Source organism: Nilaparvata lugens, chromosome 4, assembly GCF_014356525.2.
Source record: "Nilaparvata lugens isolate BPH chromosome 4, ASM1435652v1, whole genome shotgun sequence".
Lineage (NCBI taxonomy): Eukaryota > Metazoa > Arthropoda > Insecta > Hemiptera > Delphacidae > Nilaparvata > Nilaparvata lugens.
Genome location: NC_052507.1, coordinates 20,123,553 through 20,142,283, shown reverse-complemented (window position 1 = coordinate 20,142,283; position 18,731 = coordinate 20,123,553). Strand labels below are relative to the sequence as shown.

At 34.1% G+C, this 18,731-nt stretch overlaps 1 protein-coding gene across 1 annotated transcript; it reads right to left on the bottom strand.

Moving 5' to 3' along the window:
* Positions 1-379: 379 nt before the first annotated feature.
* On the bottom strand, positions 380-18,455 carry LOC120350819 (rho GTPase-activating protein 24-like). Its single transcript, XM_039425706.1, has 12 exons — positions 18,091-18,455; positions 11,878-12,078; positions 11,103-11,236; positions 10,253-10,349; positions 7,896-8,048; positions 7,073-7,217; positions 5,348-5,504; positions 4,129-4,242; positions 3,275-3,346; positions 2,251-2,385; positions 1,963-1,970; positions 380-1,569 (listed from the first exon to the last, which is right to left on the bottom strand). The coding sequence occupies exons 1-12, from the start codon at positions 18,196-18,198 to the stop codon at positions 380-382; spliced, it is 2,514 nt and encodes an 837-aa protein (XP_039281640.1). The 5' UTR covers positions 18,199-18,455.
* Between the last annotated feature and the right edge of the window lie 276 nt (positions 18,456-18,731).

The following is an 18,731-nucleotide window of genomic DNA, read 5'->3' as shown; positions in this document are numbered from 1 at the left end:
TAAACAAAATTTTTCAAAAACTATCAATTTTTGAGAAAATTATTCAATTTACTAAACATGACCAAAAATAACTCAACTAAAAGTTATTTTTGGTAAAATGAATAACATTTATAAAAATTGATATTTTCAGAAAATTTTCATTTTATTCAATCAACAATACAATGAAGAATTTATCCTCTAAATCTCATTGATTATCTCTTACCGAATTTGAAATGTCCTGTCCCAAAAATTTTTCCTGAGAAAACTTTTTGATTTTGATAGCTTTATGATATACAAATGGAAAAACTTTGTAAAATATCACCAGTAGATAGTTTATTTTTAGCCTTTGCACAGCCAGAAGATTATTTTGAGATGTATAATTTTCGAGAGAGGAATACATTTATTTATTTAGATTAGTAGTTTTTGACTTTTGAATGAGCCGTGGAGACCTGCGAGGCATCGCTCCCATGGTGAGTGCCTTGACCGGGGTCGACCGCGAGTGCATCTTGTAGTCACTGGCCGCCTGCCTCACCCGGTGTGGTGACGCCCCAATGGTGAGGGCGCGCTTGATGGTCGGCGTGCGGTTGCAATCCTTGAGTGGCGAAACAACACTGCCCCTCAAGCGCTGCACCTGTAATGGCAGCTGCATCTTCATGTTCTCCTTCTCTTGGAGCGATCCTCTTTTCCCCAATGCTGCATCACAGTTCAGCTTCTCTGAAGAAAACAGTCTGTTCGATTCATCTTCTTTCAGATTATTTCGACAGTCGATAGGTCTCATTTCGTTGCCATACACCCTACGATCAGAACGCTTTCTCCTGATGGACCTACTGCTTTTAAGATCGTTATGCCTGAAAGATTTCGACAGTGGCCTTGTTGTTTTGTGTTGTGTTGGATCAGTGAAATGTGGATCGCCGACAGTATTCATGTTGTTGAACAGTTTGGCTTTGGCCAGAACCATTCCCGCATTCTGATATCGCAGCTTTGCTATCGAAGCCCGTCTATTATCGTTAGCTTCATCTTCATGCATGCCTTCACTCTCGACCTGCTCCTCATTGTTGTTGAAATATCCCGTAGCACACCGCCAAGCTGAGTTGTTGTTTGGCATGTTGGCAACAACATTGACATTGTTTGCTGGAGGCATGTTGATCGAATGTCCATGAAACGAAGAAGCTCTCCGGGCTTGACTGCGAGTCATGACACCAAAGTGGTCGCCGGGCTTCGATTCAAAGCTGGTGCAATGCGTTGACGGCACCAAAGAGCTCGGATGAGGAAGTCCACTCAGAACAGTGTTGGGCTTTCCTCTTCTGAGACTCCTGCCCGCGTAGAATGGCTGAACCCCCATTTTATCACTGCTGTTCACATTGTTCAATGACGCACTATCTCTTGACCTCCTTCGGATTGATCCTATTTTTCGTGCACTAGGCGAGCGCATTATTTTATTTGAAGAGCTACGCCGTATTTTCAATTCTTGACTTAGAAGATTCGCTAATTCCTCAGTGGAGACACTATTCAATTTTTCGGATTCTTTCAACGTTTTATTGTAATATTTTGTACACCATGGGCGGACGATAAGCGTTTCTGTTCTTGGATCTGTTTTTCAGGCGACATTTCGTAATCACTAATATTCACACCTATAATATTCTTGCAATTCAATGAATGATATAGAAAATTTAATTTTTCAATCAATACTGTCTTTGATTTCTACTGTGATTATTATTGGGTTGGGATAAAAAGCATTCTGTGCTTGGAAGATTTTAACATAATATTTGAATTGTTTAATCACAAGATGAATCCTACAGTTAATTGAAAATTATGTAAATGAGAAAGGAGTAACCTAGATTAATATAAATATCTAGTGGATAATTAACAATTGGAGACTCAGATTCATTACAAGAATGAATTTAAATGTTTGGAAAAATAAGAGTGAGATTCTATAAAAGTATAACATACGGAGATTATAAATTAATTTTGTCAATCTTATACTTGAAAAACTAACAAATACAATAAAAGTTAAATGGATTTGATACACTCATACATTTAGGAACGACAGAAAAAAGAATGAATTTCCGAAAATACAGTGGTCTGTGTGAGATTTACACACTGGTAATATTTTTCCAATCCAATATAGAGAATCAACCGAAGCTGAAAAAACTACCAACCAGAATAATAAGGATTATTAGCAAGTGTAATCTTTATGACTGCAAGTTGTCATTATTTGAAATTGAAAATGAAGCTGATTTACGATAAATTTACAGTAGGCTATAGGCCTACAGGTTATGAACATGAAAATTAATCTGAAATGATTGGGTTACCTTTTTCTTCCGCCCGCTTTTTCCTAGAAGACTCAGACGGGATATTTTCAACGCACTTGAAGAAAGAGATTTTGACTGCTTATCTCGAATTTCCCTGCAAAAATTGAAATGTAATTATTGAAGAGCAACAAACTCAATAAGTTCACAAAATATTTTCCAACAATACTTATGTTACATTTGACAATTTCTATCTAAACTTGGGAAAGGAACAGTTTTGGGCTTTAAGCCTGTTCCTTTCACAATCATTCATAGTTGAGAATGATATTGTATGTATCAATGAATAAATAAATACATCTAATTGGGATCCCAGTCAGGTAGTAAATTCTTTCACGCACTGGAATGGAACATGGTGAAGTATTATACTTTTAAAATAATGTTATCAGAATATGCTCAAAACATACACAGCATCTACATAATATATCATCGATTCGAAAACGTAGTTCCATCAGGAGCAGTTATTTTTTAGTAATCGTATTTTTCCAAAAGTTTGAGATGGTTTGATCGAATCGATTTGAATTCAAAATTACAAGAGGTTGACAATATGGGAATACGATATTGCATCGTCATTGCCAAATTGATAACATTTTCATCAATTATTGAAGTAGACTATAATAAATTATTCACATTCATTGCATAAATTATTTTTCATTCATAAATTTAGCTGGGTGCAGGAAGAGTACCTAATCATTCCCACTCAATCTCATTTAAACAAACAATCAGTAACGGTTTGTGGAATACTGATTTTAGTGTGTCCATACTGATTTTTAGCACTTTTTTCCCAAACATATTTTACACTAACCTAATCTTGTGGCCAAATGATTGATTTTATTTTTCACTGTAAAAGAGTTCAACCACCAAAAAGCTCTTGGTACAATCTGAACTTATTTTTGAGTACGATAATTATTATCTCTCCACCATTCAAGGCTATGATAGGTAAGAAATAATAAGCTTTTCTTAACACTGGAGATAATCGATGGACTTACCCTTCGGAATTGCGCCTGAAAAAGAATCTTCTTTTTGTCTTGAAGGTTGGTGATTTACTTTTGCCTGGCTTCCTGTTGATAAAACATAATATTTCATTAATATCTGTTACGAATGAAATTATAAATATAATATTGTAACCCAATTTTATTATTTCAAATCCATAAAACTTGAAACTATACTATTTGGAAGATCTAATCAACAGTCAAATAGTTTCGTTACTGACGATTAAGAAGGTGGAAGAACATGTTCTAAAAGGATATACCATTTTGACTCTGTAAGTTATATTATTATAATATTATTATAATATAAAGATGTGTAATAAGTTAATCTTTAGTTTTCCGTTTTGGGGGCGGGTGGAAGTTGATGTAAGCCAACTGCGCATGTCTGACTGCTAGACCACTTATTATAAAATTACCACTTGCTGGATGGTTGACTCAAATAGCTGGATTCAAATCAGCTATTTGATCAAATGTTATAGCTATGCATGGTAGCATCTTGATGCTGTGGAAGGGGTAATATAATAATGATAATATCGAGTGAAATAGGAAGAGTTAAATCAGTCCAGGGATCAAATTATGAGACCGTGACCTATCTCTTATTATATGAGGTCGGGGCTGATGAAAAATTCTGATAAAATAGCTTTTTCATAATATAAAATTGATAAAGAACATTAATAACTTGATTTAGATATGCTAGGATAAATTATTAAGATGAATGAAATGTCTTGATAGTGTAGTTGATAATATAGTTGGTAATCACTGAATTGTAAACACATATTAATTAGTCAATCCATGTCTGAATGACAATACAGTTTTATTTGCAATAGATTTGAATTTGAGAAGATGCTACTTACTGTCCAGCAACTAATATTCTTGGCGACAAGTTTTCATTTTTATGATTTCTTGATGACTTGAATGGTGTTTCTGGCAGCAGAGAGCCCTGAGGTAGATTCATAAGCACTTCCTTCCTGTAAAAAAACATTGTTTTACATTATCGTTTACAATAGATCAATTAAGTAATGTAAATAGTAGATGACAAGTCTTGGAGTACCAACTATCTGTATATCTTGCAAAAGATAGCCAGATAGCCGAGTCGACTAAGGCGTTGCACCCTTCAGTCTGCTAGTGCTACGCTGCTATCTGGTCGTGGGTTCGAATCCCGCCGAATAGGCATGGACGTTTGATCATCTCATAAATTAGTGAATAGTGAAGTTGTATTTCTTTTCTGGCTTAAAATTTTCCAATTTGTAGAGATTTGAGTGAAATATTTTTTGTTTTTAATTAGTTTTTGAAAATCGAAATTTAAAATTTTTAGTTTAGTCATTAGTTTTGAAGTGGAAATTGGACTTTTTGAAGTGAAAAGTGAAATTTTAACCTCATTCTTTATTGAAACTTTTATTTGTAAAAAATTGGTTGAAGACAGTTTGGGCTATGCCTGTTGCCTGTTGTCTTTTCTCAATCATATTATATATTATAATTATGATTTGTGATGTCAATGAAATAAATAAATAAAAATTCACCCACGCACAAGCGAAAAGCTGGAATGAGGCATAATATTTATCAAGGAATAGGTATAGTGTAGTGGTATAATCAGCCTATTTTAGGCTAAGTCAGCTAGCCATAAGTCAGCGTTGTCATTCTCAACTATGAATGATTGGGAAAGGAACAACAGGCTTAAAGCCCGAAACAGTTCCTTTCCCAAATTTAAATAGAAATTGTCCAAAAATATGTTTACACTTCATGATTTTTGTCCATTTTGAATTGTTTTAATGGGGCAGGTTGAGCTTATACTTTTTTATATTTTTAAATGGCAATATGTTGGTATAATTAGAAATGTTTAATTCTTTGATAATAAAGACAAATGATGAAAAGTTAGCACAGTGATCAGCAGTTTTAGCAAACTTGAAATTTGGACAATATGAATGTCAACAATGCTTGTCATCGTCGACTGCGAAAATTTACGCACAAATGCACCTTAAATGAGGAGAAATTTCACAACATAACTGTATCTAGTGAAAATTAATACAAAATGAAGTTAGATGTCATCATCCCACTAAATCCAGCTGTACTTACTTTTTCTTAGCGGACATTGGAGCGATGATTGGTTCATTGACTTTTCTCTTCTTGCCAGACATGATGCACGGCGTGTGTTTGTCAAAGTCTGGAGTGCGAGCTTCCTCTGCGCCGGGAGAGCCTCTGCTCACAATTTTGCGCAATCCAATGAACATTCCTACAACATTCGGAAAGTGAATGGATGTATGACGGATCAGAAAATAATTATTACTAAACAAGAACGATGGATATAGATAATTATTATAGAATTGATGATTTTATCAGCATGGACTTGAAAGCATAATTCACTGTACGGCTTCATAAGAGACCGATAGCCAGAAATTCTTAACCCACTTAACAAACAAGAACATTTCTTTGATAAACTGATTTGTATCAATTTAAAAAAAATGTACTGTATGAGACAGATGGACATGGGGATTTGAAAAATACTAGAGGAAAAAGAATGATTGTGAGGCAATATTATGATTTTAAAAGTTGAATATTTGACTAGACTTAACCCATTACTGCTTAAAGTTTTTTTTGTTTTGTTTTTTGAAATTTTTGTTATAACATTATACAGATATACCAATATAAACAGGGAAAAATGTTAAAAATTTTTTTTTTCATTGTGTCATCTGTAAATGGGTGTCCGATAAAACGGATAAAATATTCTATCATACTTTTCAGGTGGTTGTAGTTGAAGATGATCATTAATGGATGAAGGTCAAACTAAGTAGTATCAAAATAGGTTATTTTACTGCGTAAAATATTTGAAAAGTTTATCCATTTATATTGGAAAATGAATTTTATTCATAAATTTGAAAAAAATCATAATTCCATTAATTGGAATGCGATTACACATGAGATGAATGAAATAAGATTATGATCGGAAATAGAAAATTCACAATTATAGCTGGTTTAACATGACCCCACACTCTAAAGCATTCATTATAGGTTATACTCATTCCAATATAGATTATTACAGAATAAACGCGTATTCAGTTGGCATGTATGTTATGTGCGGAGACCACACTAGAAAATCGTTAATTCAAGTTGATTGTGACTAATTTTCTTATGAGCTGCTAGAATGGAATAGAGACAAGTTTCATTCTCTTTCAAGTATACACAATATACAATTGGAAATGTCAAACTTAAATTAAATTGATATAAAGCTGCGTACAGATTTGAGCGCCACGAACACCTTTTCATCAGCGCCGCATTTCACTTTTCATCAGCTGATACTACGTTTATTATATCTGTAACTTACGGTTTCTGTCCAAATACAGATATAATCAGCTGATGAAAGGTGAAATGCGAGCGTTGGTGGCGCTCATGTCTGTACGTAGCTTTAAGGTTGGTTTACATATCGCCAATTGGCGAAAGACATTTATCTTTGGACAATAATTGTCAACATACATACATACACATACAATAATTGTCCAAAGAACACTGTCTCGCCGATGTGTAATTGGCGACGTGTAAACCAGCCTTAAGAGTTGGGATGAATAACTGAGTTACACGTCATACTCATATTCATGAAATAGTTGTTCATATTGAGTGTGTTGCATTTAACCTTCACCTAAATTTACAGCCTCTATCTGAATCACTCTGAAATTATTTAAAGATTTTAATTCATGCAACACTCGATTCTAGAACGTTGAATCATTGAATAAATCAACTGGAGTATTGATAGTAGATTTAATCAACATTTTCTAAACCGAATACAATGTTTGAAAGCTTACTCACTGGTTAGAGAGCCACTCCTTTTCTTCTTTTTTGCTGTATTTTTATTCGAGAAAGATTCTTGGAAGGATGCACTTGAAAAACTCAACTCGCCTGACAAAATATGCTCTGGAACCACTCCAATCAGTCCCGAATTTCGAATCAGAATCTAAAAAATGAGTAGTATAAAGTACATTAAAAGAATATTATTAGTAGCCTATATTAGATTAAAATCTTCAAGATCATCTCAGAAATCTACTAAAAAACTCATGTAATTTTGTGTAGAAAGTAGAATGCAGAAACTATAGTCCATGTTATGTGAAGAAAGATAGGAGAACAACGTTGCCGATCCTCAGTCTTTCAATGCCTTCTTGACGGTAGCTGATACAGGTTTATTAATGTAATATTAATAATTCATATTCGTTTAAAATAATCAATTATATTTCATTAAGCAAGAAATTATATTTTTCAATAATTTCATAATGAATTTTTATAACTAAGATGAAATATTTTGTGAATTAATCAATAATTCTACATTGTTGAAAGCCGATCTGGCAACAGAGCAAAGCGAGAGAGAGAGATAGCGCTATCCGCTTTGTTGAATGAAAGACAATACCATTGCTAATCAAATACTGCCATTATAACGTGAACCTCACTATAGATTTGAAGTACAATAATTGGAAACGAATGATAACAACAACTGGCATAGAAGATAGAATAGAAACAATTTGTCAACAATTTCCACTGTTAACCAGCTAACGTAGTGTCATGTTTCTTTGTTCCAATCACTAAGATGCAAATTTTTTACCAGATAGACACACGAATAGATTTGATCGTCAGAACTCACCTGAACAATTTGGACGTGTTGATTGATGATTTGACTTCCCTCAGGAGTTAGTTTTGGAGTTAGAACGGGCATTACACTGGGAGCAAGAATAATGGCCAAATTGCTCACGCCCATCTTGTTCAACTCAGAATGAGCAGAAACCTTGTTCAAAAACTGCAAAATAACAAACCTTTATAGAATGATTATTGAGTGAGATATTATAATGCATTTTGTAGTGCTCGAATGAAAAAGTATGTGAATGAGATTGAAAATTTATGATTTAATACATAAAGGTTACCAGATAACATAAAAATATAATCTCAGTACCCTTTTAAATTATTTTATCACAACATGTTTCGGTCATTAATGTCATTTTAAAGTGATAAAATAATTTAAAAGGGTACTGAGATTTATATTTTTATTTATATTAAAATTAGCCCTAAAGAAAAAAGACAGGTTACCAGATTTATAAGTGTTTTAAATTTATTAAGATAAAATAAAAATCTCAGTACCCTTTTGAATCACAACATGTTTCGGACATTAATGCCATTTTCAAGTGATGAAATAATTTAAAAGGTTACTGAGATTTTTATTTATATTAAAAGTTGTCCTAAAGAAAAAATACCGGTTACCAGATTTATAAAAGTGTTTTGAATTTATTAAGATTGTAGTGGCAAATAGATTTCATCGGCTACCACCAAAAATTTCAATAGTGTCTTGTCCTCCTCCTGCAATAGACTAGGCTATAATAGTCACCTTAAAATTTAATTACATAATTTTTACACAGTATAATAACCTTAAAATTTAATTACATAATTTACACAGTATAATAGCTGTGTAAACCAATTTTCAAATTTTCATGCAATAATTAAACATTTATCTTTTCCGTTGTGCCTTTTGAGTGAAGGCGAAGCGACACTGTCAAAAATATCATTGGAAAATCGTGCACGAAAATCATGCGAGATCTAATCCTATTCTAGCACAATAGATTGCTCCACAACATCTAGTGTTCAGAAGCACCTCTTGGCTGAACCTTTCCCTCCTCTAATGATGTTGATTTTCTCTTGCTCATTTCATCTTATGAGATAGTGAATTGAATTATCTTGTATCACTGAGCAATAAACTGATGGAGTCACTAGTCTGGTGGACAATAATGTGAAACAGGTTACAACCACAGCCAAACTCTCAAGTTTACAAAGGATGCAAACACTTATAGTCACTGGAGCTTTCAGGAGCAGCCCGTCAGCAACTTTTGAAGTTGCTCTTGGCTTACTGCCATTGAACATTTTTATAATGTTCAATGATGTTTATAACGAAAATCAGGGGTGTATAGTGATTCACCCAGAACACAACTTTGTGCAAGTCTGGGACAACACTGTACCATCTTTCTGGCAGAGATTTTGGGCATCATGGCTTGTGCCAACGTAGGCATTGCCAGACACTATTGCGACAAGCATATATAGTGATCCTGTCGGATTGTCAGGCAACCTCAAGGCTCTTGACTCCAAAGAAATCAAGTCTAAATTTGTGTGGGAGTGCCACAAAACACTAAGCAAACTTGCAACACACAACTCTGTGCATCTTGGTTGGGCACCTGGCCATGTAGGCATAGGAGGTAACGAGTGTGCTAAGTCATTCTTTGGTCCAGAGCCAAACTGTGGCATAAGCAAAACAACTGCCTTCCATACAATAAGTAAATGGTCCAGGGACTTACATCACCAGAAATGGCAAGGTCACCCTGGTCAAGCACTTGGCAAAAGGCTGCTGGCAGACGCAAGCCCTTGCTTCACCATGTGGCTGGTGAGTCTGGGTAGAGGTCAGGTCAAGCAGTTGATTGCCCTGATAAATGGACACGGCCACTTCAGGAAACATCTCCACACAATTGGACTCAGAAATGAAAGTCAGATGTGAAGGCTTTGTAATCAGTCTGAAGAGACTGCCAAGCATATCACATTGGATTGCGAGAGACTAGGGGCAAGGAGAAGGGCTCTGATTGGATGCAAGCAACCAGGTGAGGAATGGGATGTTAGTATAGGGAAAAAACGCCTGGACCTTGTAAAGGACACAGGAATTGGGTTGCCCAACTAACATACTTGGGACACACAATAAGCTTTGGTTGACGTGTGAGGTTCTTTGAATCCGTCCCTTCAATAACATAAACATGAAAAGTCGAATAGGGTGACTAACATTCCCTCGATTGATCAGTTTGTTACTTGTTTAAAGAACATAAGTTTTAAACTTTGGCTCTGTTTTCTTTCTCCTAAAGGTTTGCAGAATTATAATCGTTAATGACTAAACATTCAATCCTAAAGATAATCTACAACTTATTAGAGAATAAGTAGATTATATATCGTATTTGAAAACATGAAATAAATTACCATCATTAGAAACGCTAATGTGTTGAGGTGTTCTTGAGGAAGTAGAAGACAACTCAAAATCACAGCCTCTTCTTTTCTGTCCTGTAATCCCAAACATCTGAAAAAAATATAATTTTTTCTAGTAAGTTGGGTGACATGAATAATTTAGACACAATGAAACGTATAACTTTTGAGATATTTGAGTTATTGAGCTATGGATTCCATCTATTCCCATAGGAGTATTACATCTATCTATTTCATATTATATTCTTAAATGATTTAATTCACTCCCCACACAAAAAATTCATATTTCACATAATTGTTTTGTGGAATAAGGAAGCTTTAATATACTATAATGTATTTTCTCCTCCCATCTACATAAAGACATTGACGCAATCATTGGATATGATGAACAATATCAAAATTTAGTAGCCTATTAAATAAATCAATGTTATGCTTGCTCTTAAATTTCTACACAATATCTGTCTTCTAAAAAATAATATAATAAAAAATATAAATTTATCTGCATCTTCAAACTTCCATTTTATTTGAGAATTTTGAATTTTCTACGTCTTTTACGTGCACAGTCATAAGAGAAATAAATTTTTCACGTTATTTGGGAATAATGAGATATATAGGCCTATTATGTTTTAAATCTTTCAGAAATGTGATAGCTCGAGAATATTGATTTATCAATTATTGTACTTAGTATCTTATTGACATTTTACCCAATATTGAAACATTTCAATTTGCATAGATTTGAAAGGTAAGGTAACTGTGAGACTAGATTGTCAAGGGACCATTTCACATAACAAACATAAATAAAATACCAATATACGCTTGATTTACTAATTACTATAAGAAAACAAACCTTAAAAATGTATCGTGGTACTTGTAGGGTATCAATGGTTCTGGTAGTTCCCTCAAAAACACCTTGAGAATATTTGCTATGTCGATAACATGGTGAGCAGTGAGATCAATTCCTTCTCCACTATCTAGCAGTGCCTGTATCAGTGAAATGAAAAATAAGATTAAACAAACAATAATAGAGAAACCGATTAATCAAATTTATGAAGCCGAGTATATTTCCTAAAGATATTTCGATCGTAAATATTCAAGATGGATAATTAGGGATATTGCATAACATAATTATTTCAATATGGTCGCCTAAAAATTTTGGTACACAATATATGGCTTCAATAAAACATTTTTACCTATTCAAAAAGATTTGAAAATGTGGGGGTTTCTCTTTAATACACATTAAATGTATCTCATATTTCAAGAGAAGTTGCAGTTTGTGATTATTTCTTTCATAAATTCCTCAATTCTAACAAGATAATTAGTAATATACCAATATAGGCCAGATAAATACTGCAAATTTATATATGCTAGTCAAAGAAGCATAGCCTACTTGTTGTACCTGTATATTTATCCCAGTTATTTTGGAACTATTTTAGGCTGTTGTAACTCCACTAACCATTATTTAATAAGAAATTTTCAATCAATCTATGAATCTATAATAAATTTTAAAGTTGTATCTTTTAGACCAATTAGTTTTGTATATTGAATTCTGGTATTACTTTCCATAACTTAATGTCACTGAACAAGGAATTATTAAGAGATTGATGAATAATAGTTATTATTACCCGAATTTCCTTTTGTCGGGCAGTAGATCCAGCCTTTCGAAATAATCCTTCCACGGTAATCTTCTCCTCTATGTAGTTGCAGATTTCAACGATGAACTCGGGAATACATATTGTGTCTTTGACCTGTGGTAGGTGCACAAAATCTTTCCTCAGGTACGTCAATGGAACACCGAATAAGCGATTGTCTGAAGTACAATCATCCTGCAAATGTTATAAAAAATCCCTTAAAGTTTGAAGATGAGATTATTTGAATACATGAATCTTCGACACAAAGCTTTTGTAAAAAAATGTAAATTACAAAAATGGTACAGTATTTGTAAAAATATTACTCTTACTACTATTGATTGTTAATTACAGTACAGTGAACTGTATTAGAAAACTTCTGAAACATTTTCAGTGTGATTCGCCGTACCATATATAAGGAAAATCTGAAAATTATTACAACCAGCATATTATAGGTACTCCTAGTTTCTCATCATCCTTCTCATTACCCTCGCACAAGCCTAGAGCTCACTGGGACATCATACACAGCAAAACAATTAAACTCAAACGATTATAATAAACTATTCTCCTATACGGAAGTGAATCATGTGTCACAACAAAACGTCTAGAGAGCAGGGTGCAGGCAGCAGAAATGAGATTCTTCGCAGAACAAAGGGCTGTGACCGCCGGGACCACATTAAAAATGAGGATATAAGGCAAGAGCTGGGTGCCTTTAACATGGATGAAAAAGTTATATCATATCGCAACCAGTGGAGGGAGCATGTCAACAGAATGCCAACAGAAAGGATTCCCTTGAAAATTCTCAACTACCACCCTAAAGAGATATAGGTAGACCTAGGAAAAGATGGCTATAGAATATAAAAGATGAATAACTGATTTAATGAATATTTTAATTTTAGATTACCATACTGTAATAGATAGATATACAATTGTACTGTTGTGCGTCGGAACAGGCAAGAGCCTAAACCTTGAATGCAGGAAGAAGAAAACGATTATAATATTATAGATTAGGACTATCGAACTCAAGATAGGGGAAATATATAGGCGAGAAATAAATTTATTACCGAATCCTTTCAATCCGATTACACACAAATTTCTTAATCACTGGATATAGGCTATGGTAATAATCTAATAATTACAGTAAGTTAATAACATATAACTTGACCATCGATTCTGCAATTTTTGTGATAGAAATTTTGGATCGATGCAATCAGAGTTATTACACATGATGGCCGACTCTTAATAATTCATATAATAAAGAAAGAACTCATCAAACAAAGACTGATCCAAAGACCAATTTACTCTTTGGCAGAGTTGGCTGACGAGCCACTATTATAAATTACAGTTTTTCTGACACAGTCTGTCTGGTATGCCCAATCAAAGACGATGACAAGTATCAAGTACGGTATAATATTTTATCAAAGTACTATTCCGAAATTAACAATCATTAGATCAATAAAAAGAGAAAATTTCTGAATTTTTTTTTAATAATAATCATCTTGGGCCACTATAAGACTAGATTCCCAGGACGCGCATCCAGCCAGGCGCCCAGGTTCTGATCACTCGGTCAGCTGGGTAGCCTACAGCATTTAGACTACGGTAGTCATATTTTGACTGCTTCTTGGATGCCGAGCCCGGAGACATCACATGTATCCACAGCGAGGCTGCCCAAGTTTTAAAGCAATGCCGAATACGGAGAGTGACTTAGCCGACAGACTGTGTGGTCTGGTTGTCCAGCTGGCTGCTAGTCTTGGCTGCCTAGTCTAATGGGGACCCGAGGTGAAGGCATGCATTGATTTTTTTTAATTTTATCTTTACATTGGTATATTTTGTTTATTACGGATTTGTTCTTTGTTGAATCATTTCTTTTAATGAATCAATACAATTAGTAATAATCCTGTAGCCTACATAAGCTACCAATCTCTCATGGAATGTTAATGGGTAAACTAGATAACTTATAAGTATAGTGAACAAACTTAAGCGCCTATGAAATATCTCCGATAGACTAGTCCCTTCTGATCAGGGCCGCCCAAAGGGTGGGGCGACCGGGGCGGTCGCCCCGGTCGTATGATGATTAGCGCCCCGACATTTTCGGTTCAAGTACCTTTATTTCACCTTCACGTTAAAGGTCTTGAACCATTTTCTTATCAATCCATTTCTATGTATAATTCATTACTTATATGTGTGGTGTTAATGTGGCATAAACAATAAAAACTTTGGTAAATACAGTCACTCTACGCATAGCATAGGTGTATATTTTTCCAGTCATTGAGTGAACCTGTGCGCGCCCACTGCCCCTTGTATTCGCTTCATTGTCGCTTCATTGTCTAATGCTGGGTGATAAAACTTCTTATTTTATACTCTTTTCTAACCTTGTATTCTGCAGGCTAAAACCTATTTATTTTTAAATTTCCATTGGTATTTCTAAATTGAAAAATTTTCAATTCAAAATAAATTCAAAATTTTTCAATTTAGGAATATCAACGGAAATTTAAAATTAAATGGGTTTTAGCCTGCAGAATGCAAGGTGAGAAAAGAGTATAAGATAAGACAAGCTGGACCGGATGGTTTAAATATTGAGCTGTTCAAGCATAGGGAACTCTTCTTCAAACTTCACTTCCTCCATTTGATATGTGCTGGAGACAATAATTATTGAGGATCCCGGAAGTTTGGAAAGTGGCTACAGTCAAATCTCTTTTCAAAAAGGGAGATATAGTCCAGTCACTAAATACATTGGTGCTTGCAATTTATATTGTAGTTCTGATTTTTTACGTTTTTGGGTATTGGTGTGTGTGTGTGTGTGTGTGTGTGTGTGTGTGTGTGTGTGTGCTTGTGTGTGTGTGTGTGTGTGTGTATATGAGTGTATGTGCGTCTGTGTACACGATATCTCATCTCCCAGAGAAATGACTTGAAATTTGGATGGCGAAAATGTTGTCAAAAACAGTGTTTTTCGCAATTTCCTCGAAAACGGCTCCAACGATTTTGATCAAATTCATACCTGAAATAGTCATTGATAAGCTCTATCAACTGCAATAAGTCCTAGGCTATATCTGTAAAAATTTCAGGAGCTCCGCCCCATCTATGCGAAGTTTGATTTTAGATTCTCAATTAGGCTATTATATTTCATATACAATATTTAAACAAAATAATCCAAGTGGAAAAGATTGAGCATGAAAATCTCTACAATTAATGTCCAGTAACATGTTCACCTAAAATTGAAAATAAGCTTGAAATTCGAGAAAATGTGATTATTAAATTGCAAACTGTTGGCAACTGTTGGTTCTATTAAATCATTCACTACGAAGTAGCAGACCGCGTGAGTCTCCAGCGTTATTGTCCTATCACCAGCTGTCTCATGTATTTGAATAGTAGACTTGGGATGCGCGAGAACACTAGCGTAAGGTGATCAATTTTCATAACGGCAAGGAAAGTTGTGTGAGTGCGCCTCACCAGATTTTTAATATAATATTATTTGGATACATGAGAAAAATCCAGAACCAATTTCTTCATGCAAAATTTTCTTGTGCTAGATACAGAGTGGCCCAAAAACCTCGTATTTTCAGTTCATTTTCCAGTTTTCAGCTTTTTCTGCCAAATCCAGTAATCGGATGTGAAATTTGCTCCAGCCTTTGTTTTAGATTATAAAATTCTGAATAAAATGAGATCATTCGCAACTATCTATATCCATCTCCAATAAGTACTGAGTTATGATTTTTCAAAAATGAGTAAAATTAAAGACAAAATTAATTCTGATGAGTTTAAAGCCTTGTACACACGTCCGTACAGATTCGCGCGAACAACCGTATGCACACCTGCCTCAGCATTCACTGTACGTCCTTGTGGACGCGATCCACATATGCCTCGGCATTCAAAAAGCTATCTGATTTGCAGACGACACGAAGACATGGTAGATGTAGATTTTCCACAACATGACAACAATGGCGCCATTCCATAATTGAAGATAGTTATCACAAATTGCAGCAGTATCATTTTATTTCAATGATTTATATAATAAAATCAAAAATAAAACTTGACAAACGATGTTGGTGGGTTGAACGATTGTAGGTTGAAGTAAGGAAATAAATTGCTGTAATTGAAATAAAATGACATAATATTGACAACTCAAACTTTATTAGGTTGTCAAAACATTATCTTGTTAATATACTGAATCTAATTTAACTAGTTATCTAAACAAAAAATGATATCATCATGAGGGAAGCAATAACTTTGAGATTCTTGGCATTAGGCGATTCATTTGTTGGTTTCCAATATCTATTCTGAATCTCAAAAAAAGAAAATTTCTACAATAATTCCAGAAGTTTTGATGACCTAATCAAAGCACTCAACACTGTCTCACAAAATTGACAGTCTTCTTTAAGGAAATTAGCCATAAATTGAATCAAATACTAAATTGCTGCCCATTTTAAACTAACTCTGCTCATACACATGACAAAACAAGATTCTCAAAAGATTAGCTTCAAGATTTACCTTTAAGGGAATACTAGTTCAAAGTTTGAATAAATCTCTCTATAGATAGCCTAGCTATCTAAAATTTATAATATCATATTGAAGATTACAATTTTAATTAACAACTCTGATTGATAACATGAAACAAACACAATATGATTTGATAGCCACAGTAAAATAATATTTGAGCTATACTTTCTTGTAGGAACCCTGTAGAGGAGCTTTTTTCACTTAAATTATGCAGTTCTAAATTTGTTAATCATGATACAAATTATATACTCCATGCATGTTTCTATTTAAATATTTGACAATCCACATATCCTACAAAAATCCTACAATTTACAATTAGTTATTGGATCACAATTTGATTGTCATTCATTAACCTAATTCATTGGAATTAGGTTATGACGCCTTCAATGTTTACGTTTTGCCTCACCCGTATGGCAAAATCGCGTCCACACGTACATTCAATGCTCGCCCGAGGCGCCTTTGAGCACGCCAAAATACCGACAGGGTTCCGGTTCGCCCACATGCCTCAGCGAACAGTGTCCACACGTGCGAATGCAAGCCCATACACGTATGCTCACCCGAGGCAAACGTACGTGTGTACACCGTTTAAATCTTTTATCAACAATATCTTCCGATTTTTACCAATAAGTTATGTATAATTCAAAGTCCCTCTGGGCGTATTTTTGTGCTCTAAAATCTAAGATCAGGATACAGGTTGATTTTTTCTTTGAATTTCACTCATTTTTTTAAAAAATCATGACTCAGTACTTATTGGAGATACATAGTTGCGAATGATCTCATTTTATAATCTAAAACAATGGCTGGAGCAAATTTTTCCGTCAGATTACTTGATTTGGCAGAAAAAGCTGAAAACTGGAAAATGAGCTGAAAATATGAGGTTCTGGACTATTTGTTCCGTTCTTCTCTCATGTAATATAAATTGCAAGCACACCTCCTTTTTTATGTCTGTGTTAACTGGACTAAAAAGTTCCTGTGACAACTATAGAGAAATCAGCTTGCTAAACACTGCTTACAAAATCTATAGCATGATTATCAAGGAGAGGATGCAGCCCATAATGGAAGTTCTCCTCCTGAAAGAGCAATGTAGCTTTACTTTTAAATACTACCTCCCATCACTATATTTGGGGGGGCGCATATCAAAATCTCGCCCGGGCGCCTATTAACCTCGGGGCAGCCTTGCTTCTGATGTTTGTTCTTTCTAATCATTTGTAATAATCCTGTAGGTACATAAGCTACCCATCTCTCATGGAATGTTAATGGGTAAACTAGATAACTTATAAGTATAGTAAACAAGCTCATGCGCCTATAAAATATCTCAGAAAGACTAGTGCCTTCTGATTATGTTGGTTCTTTCTAATAGATTTGATTAGAAGTAATTTAGTAAAACACCGATGAAGGCATAATTTATTATAAATGGTGCAGAAACAAATGTAGGCCTATATAGTCAAAGTAATATAACCATACGTTTTGTAGCTGTATATTTATGCCAGTTATTTTGAAACTGTTTTGGGCTATGCCTGATGTAACTCCACTTATGGTATTATTAACAAATTTCCAATCAATCTATGAATTTATTATATTTCCTCATGAAACACTCAATAATTTCCTCCAAATATGAAATTTCAAAGGTTATGCTGGTAGATAATTTAGTCTTACGCTCTTAACTGTGAGCACATCTGCAAAACTATCCTACAGTAAAAACAAAACACTTACCATTGATGAAGATTTGTCCAAGTTCTTCAATCTGTATTTCAAACCAAAACTTTTTAATGATTTTACTACGTCCAAACGAACATCTTCTTCACATTCACCAATATACATTTTCTATATAAGTTAAAACTTTTTGTAACAAACTGAATCACACAAACATTGAATTTTCATTTTAAAACAGGCTAAATTGTTACGAGTTTGACATAATAAGTTAACATTTTGAAAAATGTGAGCACATAATCTTGAACTTTGAACATAAGATAGAGCACTATTAATGATTATCAGTAATTAGATGTCGATATTATCATAAAAAAGTTCCTGAATTGCCCTGCATTGTTTCTACTTGTTTTGAAATTTCCATTTGAATTGAACTCAAGCTGATAGAAAACAAGTTCAGCAACGGTCACTTTTACGGCCTTCTAGAGCAGGAATAGGAACAAAAAATGAATTCACCAATAATATTATCCAGTTGAAATAAATAATATTCATACTTCAAATTTTAAAGTAATTTCAAGGTATAAGAATCATTTTATTGTTTATGCAAAACTAAATTTCATTTGATTGAAAATAACAATCTTGATCTTGTCTCTATCAAATAATACGATGCATCACCGACTACTGCAGGCAGTGGATTATGTAACGCG